At 29.9% G+C, this 17,787-nt stretch overlaps 2 protein-coding genes across 8 annotated transcripts in view; one reads left to right on the plus strand and one right to left on the minus strand.

Annotated features, from left to right (window-relative positions):
* LOC139523373 (RING finger and SPRY domain-containing protein 1-like) overlaps nucleotides 1-17,787 on the plus strand; it is a 51,011-nt gene that overhangs the window by 24,477 nt on the left and 8,747 nt on the right. The window lies entirely within an intron of this gene.
* LOC139523372 (uncharacterized) lies at nucleotides 1,387-17,491 on the minus strand. Of its 6 annotated transcripts, none has more exons than XM_071317310.1 (2): nucleotides 17,310-17,491; nucleotides 1,387-5,796 (listed from the first exon to the last, which is right to left on the minus strand). In XM_071317310.1, exons 1-2 carry the CDS (start codon nucleotides 17,350-17,352, stop codon nucleotides 4,241-4,243), a joined length of 1,599 nt encoding a protein of 532 aa, XP_071173411.1. In that variant the 5' UTR covers nucleotides 17,353-17,491; the 3' UTR covers nucleotides 1,387-4,240. The 6 variants fall into 6 exon arrangements, with proteins under 6 accessions (XP_071173411.1, XP_071173414.1, XP_071173409.1 ...); XM_071317313.1 differs by lacking the exon at nucleotides 17,310-17,491 and adding an exon at nucleotides 14,561-14,671; XM_071317308.1 differs by lacking the exon at nucleotides 17,310-17,491 and adding an exon at nucleotides 11,327-11,662.

Below are 17,787 nucleotides of genomic sequence, written 5' to 3' on the forward strand. Positions count from 1 at the left end.
TAATGATCAATGTGCATAATTGATAAATAATCTTGTAACAGAAAGACTATATAGTAAAATCATTTTCATGAGAATTTGCTTTACAGAATGAGAGTTATTTTTAAGGCTATTAAAAGAAAAATGCCCTAAAAATTTAAAGAATACAGATATTAAAAAACCCATGCAGGTCCTCATGTCATTTATTTTGTCAAAATATAGGACACATCTAGTCAAACTGGTTTTAAACTAGACATCTAGTCAAACTGGTTTGGTATAACTGACTGTTTCTTGCCCTAGATGTTTATTTCACAGTGACCTTATGTGTTTGTGCTAAGAGTACATTGTACTGTCAAATTCATTGAATTTCTTTTGGGACATGACCTACATTGTAAACATGCAAAATAGTGGCTTGAGATTTCAACTGAGATTAGTATAATAAATTAAAATTTGGAATATTATATCCTGCTTGATGATGTTGTTTTTTTGGGACCAAGATGTTTTCTTCATTCTTGTTCACATTATGATTATTTTAACCTTCAACATTGTTCAATGCACATTTAAAGATAGAAAAAATTTCAGCTCTCATTTAAAATATTTTGCAACTTAATAATAATCTGTCAGATTTGGTGTAAACAAAACAAAAAACAAGACCCTGCAAGCATAGTCTATTTCTATAACAGTCAAGCAGATAGTTTTTTTTATATCTGAAAAAAAAAACTACCATGTAAAGAAATATGCAATTAAAAGGCCTAAAATAACCCCTAAAATTCAACATTAACAGATTTTTAACAATTAAATCAAGATGCACAAAGTTTGAAGTATTGGTCAGAATATAGAGTTCTTTTGTACTTTAACAATATCACAATGACAATAAAGTGACCTTAATTTTGGACAAGGTAAATGGCATGAAGCCAAATTTATCAACCTCTATTGTATGAATGGGAAACTGACCTTTCAATTCTCAAGGCTAAATAAGTATTTTATAGGCTAAATACAAACTTACCTGTCAAGGTAGAATTGTAATCTGAGTGATACCGGGGTTATTCAAGTCACCATAAACAGAAATTATGTAATCAATTTTACACGTCAATAGTTCATCTAATTTCCGGTGTTCTTTAAAATATAATTTCCTTTCAAATTGTTTCATATTATTTATATCAAAAGAGGGACGAAAGATACCAAAGGGACAGTCAAACTAATAAATCTAAAACAAACTGACAACGCCATGGCTAAAAATGAAAAAGACAAACAGAAAAACAATAGTACACACGACACAACAATTAGCCTGTAAGGTTTTGATCATTGTTTTTTTTTCTGTATGATTTGTATTTTAAAGAAAACTTGTACTTTTGAATAAAGCAGAAGTTATTTAAAATTTTGGCAAAGACTCATATAAGAAATTAAGCGTTAAGTTTTCATAAAATTTTAATAAATGAAATAAATACAAAAACAGTATTTCATGAAAGACATACACACATTTCATTTAAAAAAACAGACACATTTCATTTGATAAAAAACAGACAAACATTTCATTTGATAACAACATACAACATACAACATTTTATTTGATAAAATACATTACATAACTTTCTGAAGAAAAGATGAGGAACCCTGGACCTGTTTTTATAAAACCGCCACAAAAAATTTTGCATCGTATAATGGTATCATGTCGCCTGTGTCGTCGTTTGGGTCATCGTCTGTGTCGCTGTCTGTGTCGTCGTCTGAAGACACATTTTGTTTCCTTGTTGTAGTAGTTTTCATTTTTTTCCCCCAAATTTTTGAAAAGGTTTGAAGAAGACATCTTTAATTGCACAATATTGCGCAATAGATTTGTAAGATCTTCACATTTGTTTTGTGTCAGAAACTCATATTATGTCAAAAATTTGATCACAATCCAAATTCAGAGCTGTATCAAGATTGAATGTTGTGTCCATACCCTGTCAACTGTTCAGGGTTCGACCTCTGTGGTTGTATAAAGCTGCGCCCTGCGGAGCACCTGGTTATATAATTCATTGTATAAAGTTTTATTTTTTGCTTGGAATCAGGTCCAGGAATCCTCAGTTTTTCAGGGACCCCAGGCTTTTCATACTGTCAATTTTTTATTGGTGAAGAAACCAAGTACCTGCTGATAACCCCATTCTTCTACAGACAAACTAATAATTCTTGTAAATTAATAAAAGATTAAATAAGTATGAATGACATTTAGATGCAGTCTTTGAATCGGAAGTTCAGAATTTTTTTGGTCATGTTGCTAGGTCTTTGATGTCATTATGTTTTAAAGCTTCATATTAAATTAAACAAAATACTAGAATATATCCGTAACAAGAATTAAAATGGCTTGAAGTGATAATTTTCAATGCAGAATTAAAAAGGTGTTACAATTTGATGAGAACAGTTACAGTTTGTGAAACCTCATACAATGCAGAAAAGTATAACTGCTGCTTAAAAACTAATTACGAAAATGCAGACATGAAAAACACCTGATTAAATGTATTAAACCTTGTATGGTATTAAATGTTCAATGATTTAAAAGTTTTTGACCTGAATAATTTTTAAGCACTGCCACGAAAGTGGAAGGAGCATATACTTTTACCCATGTCTGTCCATCAATCACTATGGTTTATATTTTGTTTTGTTTAAGTTTAGTGCATAGAATATCAATTATTACTCAGAAACTGAAGGTTGAATACCATACTTTTATTGTACAACATTTTTGGAACATTTGAGTGACTAAAGTTTTCATTTTTTATGCTCCTAAATGACTGTGGTTGAATTACACAAAAAGTATTAGGCACATTGTCATATTTTAACACTGCAGTCCACTTGTAGCTGAGATCACCCGTTCTTTCTGATGAGGTTCATTTGGCTCAGTCATGTTTATTGTGAGTGTTTGTAGACTGTTATTGTTGTTTAATTGATTTGATTTGTCCATTGTATTGTCTTGTTTTCTTCAACTATGACTGGGGCTTGAAGGGCCGATTATTCTGAGTATACAAACTACTGTATCACTTGATGTCAACACTGAGATTGTAAGCCTGACCCAGCATGTGACAGGTGCCATAGACTCCAATCTTAATTACTTTGGATTCATTAATTTTTGTGGGTACCAATTTTCGGAGTTTCTGTACTTACGAAATCCACGAAAATTGGTATCCAGTGAATTTTAATGAATTCACAGTAACTAAGATTGTCAGTTTTCATACCTAAGGTTAGTGGCTGTCTCCGGGCACTCTGTTTCATCTGTCAATAAAAGCTGACCCTCCACAAAATATCACAAAAGTGACATTAAAACATCAATCAATCACTTGATCAATTAACTTATGGTTCTATGTATCTCTGGTTCATGATATATATAGTTCTATATCACAATGGTTGTAATAATCATGACCAAAAATTATTTCACAAGAATTCAAGGCAATGTCAATGAAAATCTGCAACTCAATCCAATATTGCATTAAGTTCAATTAATCACAAAACAATTCATCAAAAGTTCCTTCTCTCGTTTCAATGTATATTTTACTGTAAGTACTTATAAGAATGAATATGTTGAGTTAATTTTTCTTCAGAAAGTTCATTGTTTACCACTTTTAAACATGTTTCAATATTTTATTAAAGTGAGCATCTACCCTGGACTTCAGCATAGTGTATAGAATAAATATTGAACAAAGACACCATTGTATTACAAAATTATTTATGTAGATACATCTTTATACACCAAATAAAATGAAGGTGTACATGTACATGAATAAATGATTTGAGTCTTTTGAACAATAAACTTTATTTTTTGGAAGTAAGGACATGTTATATTTCTTTGATCAACACACCACAAAACAGCTATATCAATATGAATAATTTAAAAAGAAAAAAAATGAAAATTTGGCATTGATTGAAAGCACCTGAACCCATATGTATGATTGATATGACAATGAAATAAATCTATGTGGATTTAAACATGATATATTTCCATTTTTTTTAATGAAGTAAAAAATGGAAGAAAAATACAACTACGGTAGTTGTCCAAACATGATAAGACATTCTTTGAATAACTCTGTACTCATTTTTCACTCTCGTACAAAAACGTACAAATGTAAATCTATTGTTTGCATTTATATAATAAACACTGTATTTTACATGTTTTTCCGATTGTTACAAATATTGACACTAACCTTAGCACTCACAGCTTTTGTATAATCCAAATTAATGTAAGAATAATAGCACTGAAATAATTTTGGTTCATTTTTGGGAATTGTATTGAAAACGTTTATGCCATAATTTCTATTCCTTCCATTTGTTCGTCCTGCATTTTAGTTTTCTTTTGATCTATTTCAAACTGTTCATATTTTGTTCTATCTCGTTGCATTTGCTGAACTAATTGTCTCATTTTGAATGTTGGAGTATGTCTGAGTGCCCTATTGGCAGATTTGAGTGGAATATGTTTTTTATCCGAGTTTGTTAAGTCCAGGTGTGTCATTTGTTCAATAATAAGTTTACTAGGAGTTTGACAACGTTGAATTTCACCTCTCTGTACTGATGTTTTAATGTACTTCCACAAATCTGCAGGTTTCTTTGGTTCCGTTTTGACGGTATATGGAGATTTACTCCTTTGTGATAAAGAAGACTTTGATCTTTCTGGTTCCGTAATTTTTAATTCCGGTTGATTTACTGTTAACCTGTCTTTCTCTGTTTCCTTCTTCCTATTGGACGAAACAGACTTGGCAAAGATGCTCATTAACATGCTTGCCTTTGACATTGGTGGTTTAACCTCAGGTTGAGGAATGTCTATTTCATCATCAGATTCAATATCAGATCCATGGGCATTTAAATGTCCGAAAAAATCATCAATTTTGCGTTGCAGTTGTTGTTGTTGTTTTTTCAAGTCTTCTTCAGTTGGTCTTCTTGATGTATTTGATGACTGAAAGCTTGCCATTGTTCTTGGTGTATCATAACCATTTTTGACGGGTTGTGGATATTTGTCTTTAAAAATTACCGATCGGAGTTTGTCAATATCTATGTACTCCTCCTCCTCGTCATCTTCTTCATATTCATCGCTACTATCCTGCCAAACTGATTGTCTTCGCTGCATTCCAGGATGAAATGTTTTTGCTCTTTGCATTGGTTCTGGAGTTTTAATGTTTAAAGCAAATTTAACTTTTGATTTATCACTTAATGACGGAAGCTTTGTTGAATTGTCTTCAAAATTTAATGATGCAGGTGTTTTCATAGGTGGCGCCGATCTAGAATCTCTTCTTCGCCCCAATAAACTTTTTCTACTTTTAGCGGATGAAATAGATGTACCGGGAGTTGATGTATCTCCTCTCCGACTTCTATCTTCTTGCCGACTTTGTACTTGTCGTTGATGATAGATTTGACGAGCTGCTCTGACTACAGCATTAGGATGTAAATCATTGACAGATCGTCCTCTTATAGGAAACTGTTGTCTCTTTTCTAAATAGTGTGACTGCGATACAACGCCAAGTCGTTTTGTTTGATTTTTTAACTGCATTTCATCATAACTGAAATCTCTAAAGGGTTGATAACGTTTAGCATTTTCTAGATCAGTTTTCTGCTTACGGATGTCATAGACTTTTGTTTCGTATCTTAGTTGACTGGCATTGTTATGAATTTGCTTCAATGTGTGACTGATATCCCTCTGAAGTTTAGATTTTTTGTTTGAGAGATGGTTCTCACACACATTATTTTTTACACTTGTTAATTTTTCTGTCAATGATACTTTTTTGGCATTGTCCATTGCTTCTTCTTTCATGGTCTGAAATGGATTGGACACCAGCTGTTCTGAGTCCATAATGAAGAAGTTACCTGTAAAAAAAGAAGAAAAATGTATACCAACACTATCTTACATTTGAAATACCATCCAATTGAAAAATGGTAACTCGTTCAAAATATAATTCCATTGAAAAATAGTATCAGCTGTTTGAGGATTTTTCATATTTGTGGATAAATTTTAACATCCATTTTCAGTGTCTTCCAACAAAATTCTCTGGCATTTTACAGTTAGTAAAATATTCACTTTCTTTTTACTTTTTTTTAAAACAAATTCAAAGTACAAAAATGTATTACTGTGAGACGTTTTTACACACAGTAGTTTTTTACTATCCTGCAACTGTAAACAAGACACAATAATTTAAAAGCCAATTCATTAGCTTAAAATCGTAAATAGAATACCATAAGCTCAATTTACCATTAGAGGATTTTTTGTTGAGTCTTTATTTCAACTGTATCTATGTAGTGTATAACAATATTACATAGATTCACACACACCCAATTAGGGAGGGACTAATATTTTGGTTAAATTAATTCTTTGTGATAATAAAGGATTGAATTTTTATTATTCTTTTTAAATCTTAAATTTCATTTTATGTTCAGTTGTTTATGTATTAGCTTAGAAAACATAATTTATACCTTTATAGACAGTGTTGATTGTTTACGTTTAATTAATATCAGTAAATTAAGTTTTAGACCTGTGAAAAGAAATTCTAATGAAGTTAATGAAATTGAATTTCAGCACTGATTGTGTCCGTAAAAAGTAGTTTGGAGATTGCATGTTGATCAAAATGTTTTCTTTTTTTAAATATACAATTAAGATGTGGTATGATTGCCAATATGGACAACTTTCCATCAAAGAACAAATGATGAAGATGTCAGCAACTTTTGGGAATGGTACAGCCTAAAAAATGAACCAAATCAAATACAATATACATGTAGTAAGTTTTACAAGGCCTCAACATGAATATTGTAAGTGTAAAGATAAAACACTGCAATAAAATTTGAAAAATACAAAAATGGTTTATTTTCATGCTTAAATTAATAGCTCATAAAAAATGTGAATAAAAATTTTAGAAAATGAAATAAAAAAATGTTAATTTCAAGTAATAATTTTTAATCAAAGATGGTTTCACATCACAATCAACTTCTGACATACTTGCTTCCTTTTTAGCATCAGAAACTCTCTTTTGATCCTCCTCATCAACTTCTGATGTACCGGTATCCATTTTGATTAATGTCAAATGTGCCATGAATTTGTAAAAAATATTTAAAGTCTCTTTAACATGGCAACAGATATTTAAGTAAATGACAGATCCCAATAATGATCAGCCAGAGGTTTTGACAGCATGCTATCAGAATATCAAAAATCGTAGCTAGAAACATCCTAGAAAATAAAATCTGAAACACACGGTAGACTTCTAGTTAGATTTGTTTTAATCGGTTTTAATATATTAATGCCTTAAAATTTAGACGACTAAGACTTTTTTTACAAATTAACAAAGAAACACAATAAGATTAAAAGATTTAACTGAGTTGTTGACGTGAGAATGAATACATTCTGGTTTGTTTTGGTTAGAGCGAGTGTTAAACTCTTTCTGCATAATCTTACAGCTGATATGTGTCATGCATTTTGTTCGTGAGATAGTTTTAAACTTATTCTACATTTTTACATTTATTTTTAGTATTATTGCTGTGGGGCTGGGAAAGTTTTTTTAATTGGGGTTATAGTGGAATGACTATTAGCTTAAGAAATCATATGACTTACTAACCTAAATATCTAGTACTAGACCATTATGTAAAAAAAGTCTAAACCTTTTGTTATGGTGTTACTTGTGGAAACAGCTCACAATTGACCTTGACTTGTAGGTTTTTCTCAAATTTAATTGGATAAATGCCTTTAGATTCTAAGATTTTTAGGGGGGTGTATGGAATGAAGAAGACATGGTATGATTTCCAATAAGACAACTCTGCACCAGAGACCAAAAAAGTTAGCAACTATAGATCACCAAATGTCCTTCAGCAATGAGCAGAACCCATACTTCACAGTCAGCTATAAAAAGCCCAGAAAATGACAAATGCAAATATGATATACCTGGTACAGCAACAAATGACAAACCACTGAATTACAGGCTCCTGTGCAATGGACCCTTAAATATGAATTTAAAGAGATATAGTGTGGGGCAATGATACATTATCCCTTAAAAGAAAAATGAACAGCAGATTTTTAACTTTTTAACTTAGTGCGTCTACAGTTGCCGTACACCAATTGGGTGTGGTCAAGGTCAGAAACAAATGATATTTGACTGAATAGAGAGACATATTGATAAAACTTTTTCAATTTCAAGAGACTTCTTGATCATGGCTAGTTTTTAATTTTTATCGGATATAAAATTAATTTATTTTAATGATAACTTATTATACTTATTATCTATTTAAACCATGTAAAGTGTAAAAACATTAGTTTTGGATTAAGGGGTGGCACTTTATTTCTTCAAATCATGAAATTATATATTACTTCTAATGTTTTTGAAGTGGTATCTTCAAAACAAAAGATCAAAAAACATATATTTCTTACCTATTTGCTTAATATCCAGTTTGTATGAAACTGGTCCACCCATTGTACTTAGATATGCTTTTCCAATGAAACTATATGCTTTTGCCAAGAGTATTTATCCCTAGACTGCAGTGTAAAAACGAAGGGTATAATTCTTTAACCAGAAAACCCATATAGATAAGTTATAAAACGTTTTACGGGCATTAAGCATACTCATTTAAGGCATTGGTAACCAGTGACAAAATTATTCTGAATGAGTCAATTAGGAAATGGATATGTTAACTGAAATACAGGTGTTTGCTTGATAGGGTCAAACATGACGATTTAGAAGAAATTGTACCCCTTAATCAAATGTAACCCGTCTTTTAAAGATCACAGTTTCTGATTTATATATAAGTATATCGGTAATTTTAGAGGTAGAAAATGTCTGAATGATACCTGGCACACGATGCCTTAATTGTCATGTTCATGAAAATTAAATTGCTACTTGCATTGTATTTTATTAGTAGGATATAAACATGCATGAAACATGGCAATTTATATCCTATTGCTTTGATTGTTATCAGCATAAATACCAGATAGGGGGTCTGGATGGATTTCACAGAATAGTGACTGAAAGGTCCAAATCTACAGAAAAAATGGGCCCATAAAACTGAGAAAATAGAAAAAATATGCCCAAAAATTAAGAATAGAGAATAATGGTGCTACAATATAAAGTATAGAGAAAAATAAGCTAAAAATTAAATACAGAAATAAAGGATCCCCATCTGCACCCTCAGATAGTTATCTTGTGATTCTCAATGTAAAAGATTTGTATTACTGATAACATAGTTTTAATTTTTTCCAAATTAGAGTAATATAATATTCTAAAAATAGACTTAACATTGCCTTTTATAGAAAACAATGAAATAATGTCTATATTTTTTTTGTAATACACTTTTGGAGTTATTTTAAATGTAAGAAAAAAATTCTATTGATTCAATCATGAATACACATGAGAACAAAAATCATAAAAGTAGTCAAATAAAATGGAGAAAAAAAATCTTAAATGTTTTGAAAATTGAATTAACTCTTGTCAATGTCATTGATATTATGATCACTGTATTTTGGTTGCCATGGATACTAACCATCATAATCCATCTCCAGGATTTTATTGGTTTTTAAATCTCCATAAAATGGTGCCTCCATCTGGTTTCTAATTTGATACATCTTAACAGATTATGTATTGTCTTTACACAAAAATATGTTTGATTTCCGAAATCTGCAGAAGATGTGCTGGTTGAAGCACAGTGGAATAAATGATCTGTGAATTCTTCTGCTCTTTACTATTGTATTTCTTCCCAAAAAGTTGACTTTTGAAAATTTAAAAAATCACTAAATCGTCATGTTATAAAGAGATAATGTTTATTCGATATTTGATAATTTTCACTAATCAAACATTTATAAAATCTTTAGTTTTAACATTCCTCGTTTTGAAATCACAGCAAGTGTCCTTCCTTAATCCAATGTGTCAATTTTTTACGTAAAAATAAGAAGTTTGTGGTATATATTGATTCCTACAACCAGTTATCAAAACAAAATCTTTTAAAACTAAAACTTGTGGACAAAAAGAATTATTTACGTATTTCGTTGTTTGGAAAATCATTTAAATTTTCTTCTTAGCATTTACATTAGTTACAAAAATACTTTTACTTTAATGAGTACAAAATAATTAGAAAGTCAAAACTACCGCATTGTTCATTAGAAATTAGCCTTACAACAATGGATAGCAGTTTTTGTTCGAGAGTAAAGTGGAAATTAGCAATAATTAACAGATTAAAAGAACAAAAAGGCCGAAATGACACATTTCAATTATATTTATCTTTATGAGCGGAATTTTAATTTTTAGTACCAAAGTACATTAAATCATTTTATGAATAGTTAAATATGCTAGAAAAAAATGTCTTAAATGGGTAGCACTTGAGGTTATTTGGAAAAATCTGGAAATGTTTTATAAAACAAAAGCAGTGTAGGATTTTTTACAAACGAATTTATTTTGCCAGAATTTTTTAGTCAACTCCCTATTGGGGTTATTGCCCTTTAATGATGATTGACTACAATCTTGAAAACTACTTTAGGTAGAAATTTAAAAACAAAATATGATCAGCAAAGAATCTTTTAAAAGCAAAAATGATCAGCAAAAACACTTTAAAAAAGCAAAATGAACACAAAGAAACTTTAAAAAGCAAAATGAACAACTAAGAAACTTTAGAAATTAGAAATGATCAGCAAGACACCATATGCAAGATGGTAAGCTTAGATGAGATTGTTAGGAGGAGTTATTGGCCTTACATGACGATTTTTACATTTTTTATGTTTTGGGGAAAACTATAGAAGATAGAGAAAAACTGTAAAAAGAAATAATAATCAGTAATGCAAGACTAACAAAAAAATAGATTTTAGTCTTGAATTATATTTTAGTTTACAATGTTGGTGAATGTCCATTATCGTAGATGCACATAGACAGTCGAGAGACACAGACTCATTAGAGCCCCTAGTTTTCAATGCCTTAACGGGAAATTTTGTGTTCGTTTTTACATGCATCTGTTTAATTCATTCAAAACCTGTCTATACATATGTTTTTATACCTTGTTTTGTTTGGTTGCTGTCTCTGTTATAATTTTGTCAATGAAATGATTAGATTGCTTTTCTTTGATCAAAGTCAGATCAAACCTAAGGCAAGGTTTAATGTATTCTTTTATTGCCTTACTATTTTGAAATCTTTCACAAAAGTTTAAAATTAATTGCAAATTATACTGATTTAGGGTGAACATTTTTTTCTGCAAAATTTTGTAAAATTTGCCTGTTCTTTTGAGAACCCATCCGTTTCTTTATAAACATTGAAAGTTTAAAATGTAGTCAGAATGGCTTCTCAAATTCTCTAACAATTGTCATCAATTTTGACTTCCTTTTTTTTTCAAGGCAGAATAAAAATTAGAATCCTTTAAATCTGAATACATCTGTACTAACCTGACTGCTCTATTGGTGAAATGATTGAGCTTTCAGAAAGCATAAGTTCCGAGTAAGACATTTTGAATATTTTTTTATATCCACAAGATAGTATAAGTAATAAAATTCTATTTCTCCAATCAATCTTTTAAGAGCATTTTCAACAGAAATCCATGTTTCTCAGAGTACATCAAATAGCTATAGAAAAGTTGTGAATTAGAACGGTAGTTACTCCAGTGCCAGATTTATTGAATGAGTTTTATAAAGAATCACCGGCTAAACTGTTACACAGCAAATTTAATTGTTATGTTGTTAATTAGTATTGTATGAACTGAACTATTTATTACATTAATATGCAAATCAAGTCAATTGTTACGATGATTTATAAACGATCAGACTATCCGGATGATGATCAATGATAAAGATTGCCACTTTTTAAAATGTTACATGTTGCGTAGCATTTATTAACGTGATGTTATGATATGAAATTGCAGATCTTTAAATACTGTTTGTAATTGGATTGTCGGGGCATATTTTTGCATGAAATGACACTGTATATTTGTGATAATTTGATAGTGTTCAGAAAGATTGACAAAACCAAACAAGATTTGACAGTTTTAATTCGATACTGTCTATCTTCTTAAACATGATTTTATTTATTTAGGAATTTGATCAGTATATAATTAAGGATGAAAAATTAACACATGTTTCTTTCTTCTTTACCTATAGACAAACAAAATAAGTATACCTTGGCACTGTACATGTATAGTACACCTCTACTAGGTATAGAAAGGAGTATTTTACAACCCCCTGTGGTTGTAATGGGTATTGACAGGAACTTTTTTATTGTGGGTTAAGTAAATAATTTACCTCATTACTTATATAAATTGATATATCATTTATTGTACAAAAAAGTTATTGAAAAACTTGAATTAATATCATGGGGAAACTATCCCTCTTTAGTATTCCAATATGGCTAATGGGCTAATGGTTAGGATTCTTAGGAAGTGCATGCCATAACTTAGTTGTGTATGAATTGTTTACATATTCTGTAGATTTCAAACCATGATATATACTTTCATGGAGAAACTTTCTCTCCTCAACTAATATTTCAGTAATTTTTTGAGAGGTTGACTTCAGAAATTTTTTACAAATATTGATCTGGGCATCAAGTTCAGATTATTTTATTCGGAATTTATGTTGGTGGGTTGCTGTTTGAACATGATCCAACACCTATGTTGTGTTTATTGATTGACATCCCACTTTTTAAGCAGTAAAGCTTTGATCATTTTGATATACAAAGTCATGTATCTATTGGATCTTAACTCATCTAGAGTAAACTCAGAGAACAAACAGCTATAAGGTGTTGCTGTTTGTATATCAGCAGTTGCATTATACTACCAAAACTACACTTAACCAAGACATCTTACTGGGGCTACAGTTAATGGATGTGATCATGGTTCTATAAAAGGACTTGTGATAAGTAAAATATTTACAGATTATCGTTGATCATCTCAACGAGATTGATTTTCTAGCTTGAGCGGGGCTGGCGAAAGCGAAAAAGGCAATCGAGTTGAGATGACCAATGATAATCTGTTTATCACTATTTTACCTATGACGACGTTGTCAATTTAGTTAGCAACGCCACTGCTACGTTTATAGCGATAATTTTTCCATCTCAAGCGAGTAGCATGATATGAAAATTATCACAAAAAAAGATCAAAAGAAAAATGCACAAAATAGCAATAAATTCTTTTATATAGAAATTTCATATGGATCTGACAAGATGCATTTGACCTTGACCATTAAAAGGTGTATCTAACAAGATTCATTTGACCTTGACTTTTAAAAGTTGTATCTAATATTGAAGCATCAAGAACAATTAAGTTTGTTAGCTCTTGTTTTCACTTGTTTTAAATGCTGGTGATTAAATATACATGATATTATCTGTGTAAAAACGGATTGAATATATTTTATTTATTTGGGTTTAAAGGTTGTGTAATATTGTCCATTATTTTTTTGTGCAGAGCTCTTAAGTAGATTAGCCTGTCTATAGTTCACCTAACTTATTTACTTAAAGAAAGTCTGTTTTAAGTAATAAGCTATAACATAATAATTTGTTCACTTGCAATTATGTAAGGAGGAGAACCTTACGTCACTAAACTTATCTACTTTAAAAAAGTCTTTTTAAGTAATATGCTATAACAATAATATGCTCACTTGCAATTATGTATTCAGAACCTTACTTCACTAACTCTAGAAATTCTAAAATAGTCTTTAACAACAAGGAAAATAGTTGAACATTCAAGTCACGACAATGTACAGCACAAGTCATACATTCCTTTCAAAATCTCATAAAGTTAATTAAAAGTGGCAGTAATTAAAATAATGGGATAATTGTGAACCTAAATGTGAAAATTTCAGGAATTAAAAAAAAACATTTTCATTAGTAAAAGGATGAACCAAAAGTGGGTGCATTTGGTGCATGCAAACTTGAATGTTTATTTTTAAAAATCAAACAAACATAATTAGAATTGAAAGTAGTTTGTTTATGATTAATTAGGTTTTTCATTATTATTATTATTCAATAAGTATTGTTTAGAATTAGAAGAATAATAATTTGATGTGTTAAAAATGGATTCTATAACTTTAAAAAAACAAAAAAGTGTTTATCACTTTAATTGTTAAGTGTAATGGTTTACAAAATTTGTCAATTTCCATATGGAAATGAAACAAAAGTGAAATGTACATTAATTTTCTTAATTTGTAAATGATTTGTTTTCAGTTTTTTTAATTTCATTTCCCTATTCTGGGAAACATCCAAGGATACATATAGCTATTTGCTTGCTAATAGGACATGTGGAATATCATTGTTATATTTTCTTCCTCAATGTATAAAATAATAGTTTTTGAAAAGATATTTATTGAACATCAATATTTTCAAAGTCCAATGTCATGATGACTTTAATAACCATCTGTTTAATTGTTTATCTTTTATAGTCATGTTTTAATGATATTATCACTATTAGTTGCAAATTTTTGAATCTCTTTTCAAATATCTTATTGAATGTTTCTATTTTAAAATGTAAAATGATACATATTTAAAGAGTGTCTAAACGTTTATTCTGATAACAGAAGTTAAATTTTCTATTTTGCATTTTGAATTGATTTACCTTGCAGATTAATAGATATAAAGAAATCAATCTGAAATTGACAATTTAATGTAAGGAATAAATTTCAAATAATGGCACTCACCTTTCTGAAGGATTGAAAAGTGTTCTTCCAACATATTATTCATTTTGTTGAACTTATCTATTTGGCCTTCTCATATACAATTACCAAATATACATCAAATGAACATGATAGCCTTCTCAAACATTGATAGAAAATATTTGACTTTAAAATATAATTTGATATTATGCAACATTAAAAGGGGCTTTTGTGTTTACACAAGATTTTCTATCCATTAATTACAACTATTGTTAAAGGAATTACCACCACCCCTAAAATCCCATATAGAACATGTAGTAAAGAATAAAAGAAATCTAAGGTAATTATGGTAATATTCAGTAATACATATTAAATTTTTTTAATTTAAAATTAATTTAAAACTCAAGGATTTTAAATTTTACAGTTTTTTATTCAGATTTTATATGGCAAAGTACACTGTTTTTGGTTAAGTTAATTTATTTTTAATTAATATGACATACATCTTATATTTCATTGCAAAAATTTGAAACATCTTCCTTGAATTAATTTGTAAATAATTTAAATATGATTATTGAATTTATGCTAATTTGGTACATGCTCAAACAAATAAGAGATAGAATTTTATAGTAAATCAGATTGCTGCAATTATATAAATTATTTATTTTGTAATGCTTTTGTTACACCTGTTCACTATTAACATTACAAAATGTACAGACAGAAATTTGAAAGCTATTAAACCAAGAGTTTCAAATGGTAAAGTTGAAATTATCCCTTTGTAAATTTTACAGACGCCATCACCAGTTGGTTGACCATACGAAATAACCATTTCACAAATGATATCCGATATGTGACCTACCGAATTAGACTATTTACCGGATTTGTATTAACATAAGCAACACGATGGGTGCCACATGTGGAGCATGATCTGTTTACCCTTCCGGAGCACCTGAGATCACCCCCAGTTTTTGGTGGGGTTCGTGTTGCTTAGTCTTTAGTTTTCTATGTTGTGTCGTCTATACTTTTATTTGTCTGTTTGTCTTTTTATTTTAACCATGGGTTTGACTGTCCCTCTAGTATCTTACGTCACCCCTTTTTGAAATTTTAATTGGTAGAAAACTTGTTTTACATTGATATAAAATTGTTATAGGACATCGCATATTTATATCAACTATTATAGATTAAGCATACAAAGATATATAACGAAAGTTAATGTCTTCAATCATAAGCGTCCATCAGGCACTCAGTGATACATAAGTGTAATTAGACCCACTATATACATAAAAAGGAATATAAAATCAATACTGAACTCTAAGGAAAAGTTAAAAGGAAAGTCTCTTATCAAATTACAAAATCAAAACCTCAAGCCAATCAAACAAATGGATAACAACTGTCATATTTACTGACTTAGTACATGCATTTCTTTTTATAGAAAATGGTGAATTTATAAACCTGGTTTTATAGCTATCTAAACCTCTCACTTGTATGACAATTGCACAAAATTCAGTTTTATTGACAACAATGTGTGGACCAAACGAAACAACAAAAAATGTTAAAAAATGTCTGGAATAGGGGTACAGCCATCATATATATCTAGTGGTTATCATGCACCAAGTTTTCAAAGTGAAATATAGCTGCCTATTTTAACAGATATAAATGTAAGCTAGTGTCATGTTTTGACAACTATCAAATATATATTCAATGATGCAAAAATATATTTAAGGTTGTTCATGGCTTTAACATGGATTTTGCAGTATTATTATCATGTTTTATAGCAACAGCATCATTAAATTTAAATATTTATTTATATAGTTGAAATTTGTAAAATCTTAGTCTGCTTGCTGTAGAAGCCTATTGTGCGTGGCAAATCACTGTATAAACTAGAAAAATCATACATTCTGAGTCATAATTGTCTCGCATTGATGGAGTCAAAAGCAAGACTTAAGTGTGCTGTTTCTGGCATGTTTCTAGTCTATTGACTTAAAGACAATTTCATAGTTTGAATATTAAAGTTTGTAATTAGGTCAGTTAAAGGAGAATGATTTATGGTATGATATTTTGTATGTAGTAGTATAAGCATTGGTACATCTCATTTCCATGGAGATTAACTGGTCTATAGACTTGGAAACTTTTGCATGATTTAAAGTTTGTGATTAGGTCCGTTTAAGTGGTCTATATAGACTTGGAAACTTGAATAGTTTAAAGTTTGTGATGAGGTCAGTTTAAGTTAAACCAAGTAGTTGTATTATCAATTTCATATCATTTATCTCATAAATCATTTTGCCCTGTTCCTTCAGCAATGGTTCAGTGACTTTGAGTATCTTGCATAAGTTACATGTTAAAGTATTGCTATTTTGATTTTAATATTTGCATTTTATTATCAAATTATAAAAAGATAAAACAGATCCCTGTTAGTGACAGTTGTGCCAACAGTTTATTACTTAACTCTGAGAGCACTGTTCAATAAAGAAAATAAAGAAGTATAAATTTTCTAGTAGCACCACAAGGCCAAGTGGCAGAGTTGTCCAAGTACTTCTTTTACTGTGATAACTAGCCAGTTGACACTGGGATTGTGAGTTCGAACACTGATTGTAGTTGGCCACATTCTACTCCAACATTAATTGACAAGGATTGCCAAGGGCAGTGGTTATCTACATGTTCTTTGTTTCTTACAGCAATTAAACCTTTATGCAAGAATACTGCAAGTAATGTTAAAAACCTACCAACAGTTTATCAATCTTCAAGCACTAACAGAAACTTACTATGAACAATAAAGTAAAAAAGACAGTTAACTTACCAACTTGGTAAAGTTTTGTTACTGTAGAATTCTGTCCAAACATCTTGATATTTTTGTAAAAAAACTTCCAATTTACAAAAAACTGAAATGACTAATGCTCCTTTCACATTTCAATAGAGACCTGAAATGCTGTTAAGAACTTTTGAAACCCCTGACCCCCACTAACAAGTCCTTATGTAGACAGTTTTAATTGAGCCGATTCTTTTGACAAGTTTTAAGTGTATCTATTGTAAACTTTTGATCTGATTTCAAAGCTTCCTAGTTGATCTTTGACAAAATATAAGTTTGATTTTAATTTCTTGTAAGAATTTAAAATCATAAAGTTCATTTAGTTGAAGGGCAGATCTCAGAGTTGATAATGAACAGTAGACCTTTATTAAAATATTGCAGCAAGCTTTTGTATGGATTTAAAAAAATTCAGTTTGAAAAAAAAAAAGGTTACCAGTATATGCAAATGGTCATTGTGTCTTCATTCAAG

Source organism: Mytilus edulis, chromosome 5 (genome assembly GCF_963676685.1).
Source record: "Mytilus edulis chromosome 5, xbMytEdul2.2, whole genome shotgun sequence".
In the NCBI taxonomy this organism is placed as follows: Eukaryota; Metazoa; Mollusca; class Bivalvia; order Mytilida; family Mytilidae; genus Mytilus; species Mytilus edulis.

Excerpts from the sequence above, each read along its gene's own strand:
- LOC139523372 (XM_071317307.1), bottom strand. The coding sequence starts at position 7,013 with ATGGCACATTTGACATTAATCAAAATGGATACCGGTACATCAGAAGTT. Across the intron at positions 5,797-6,919 it reads TGATGCTAAAAAGGAAGCAA|GTAACTTCTTCATTATGGAC; the intron begins GTATGTCAGAAG and ends CTTTTTTTACAG.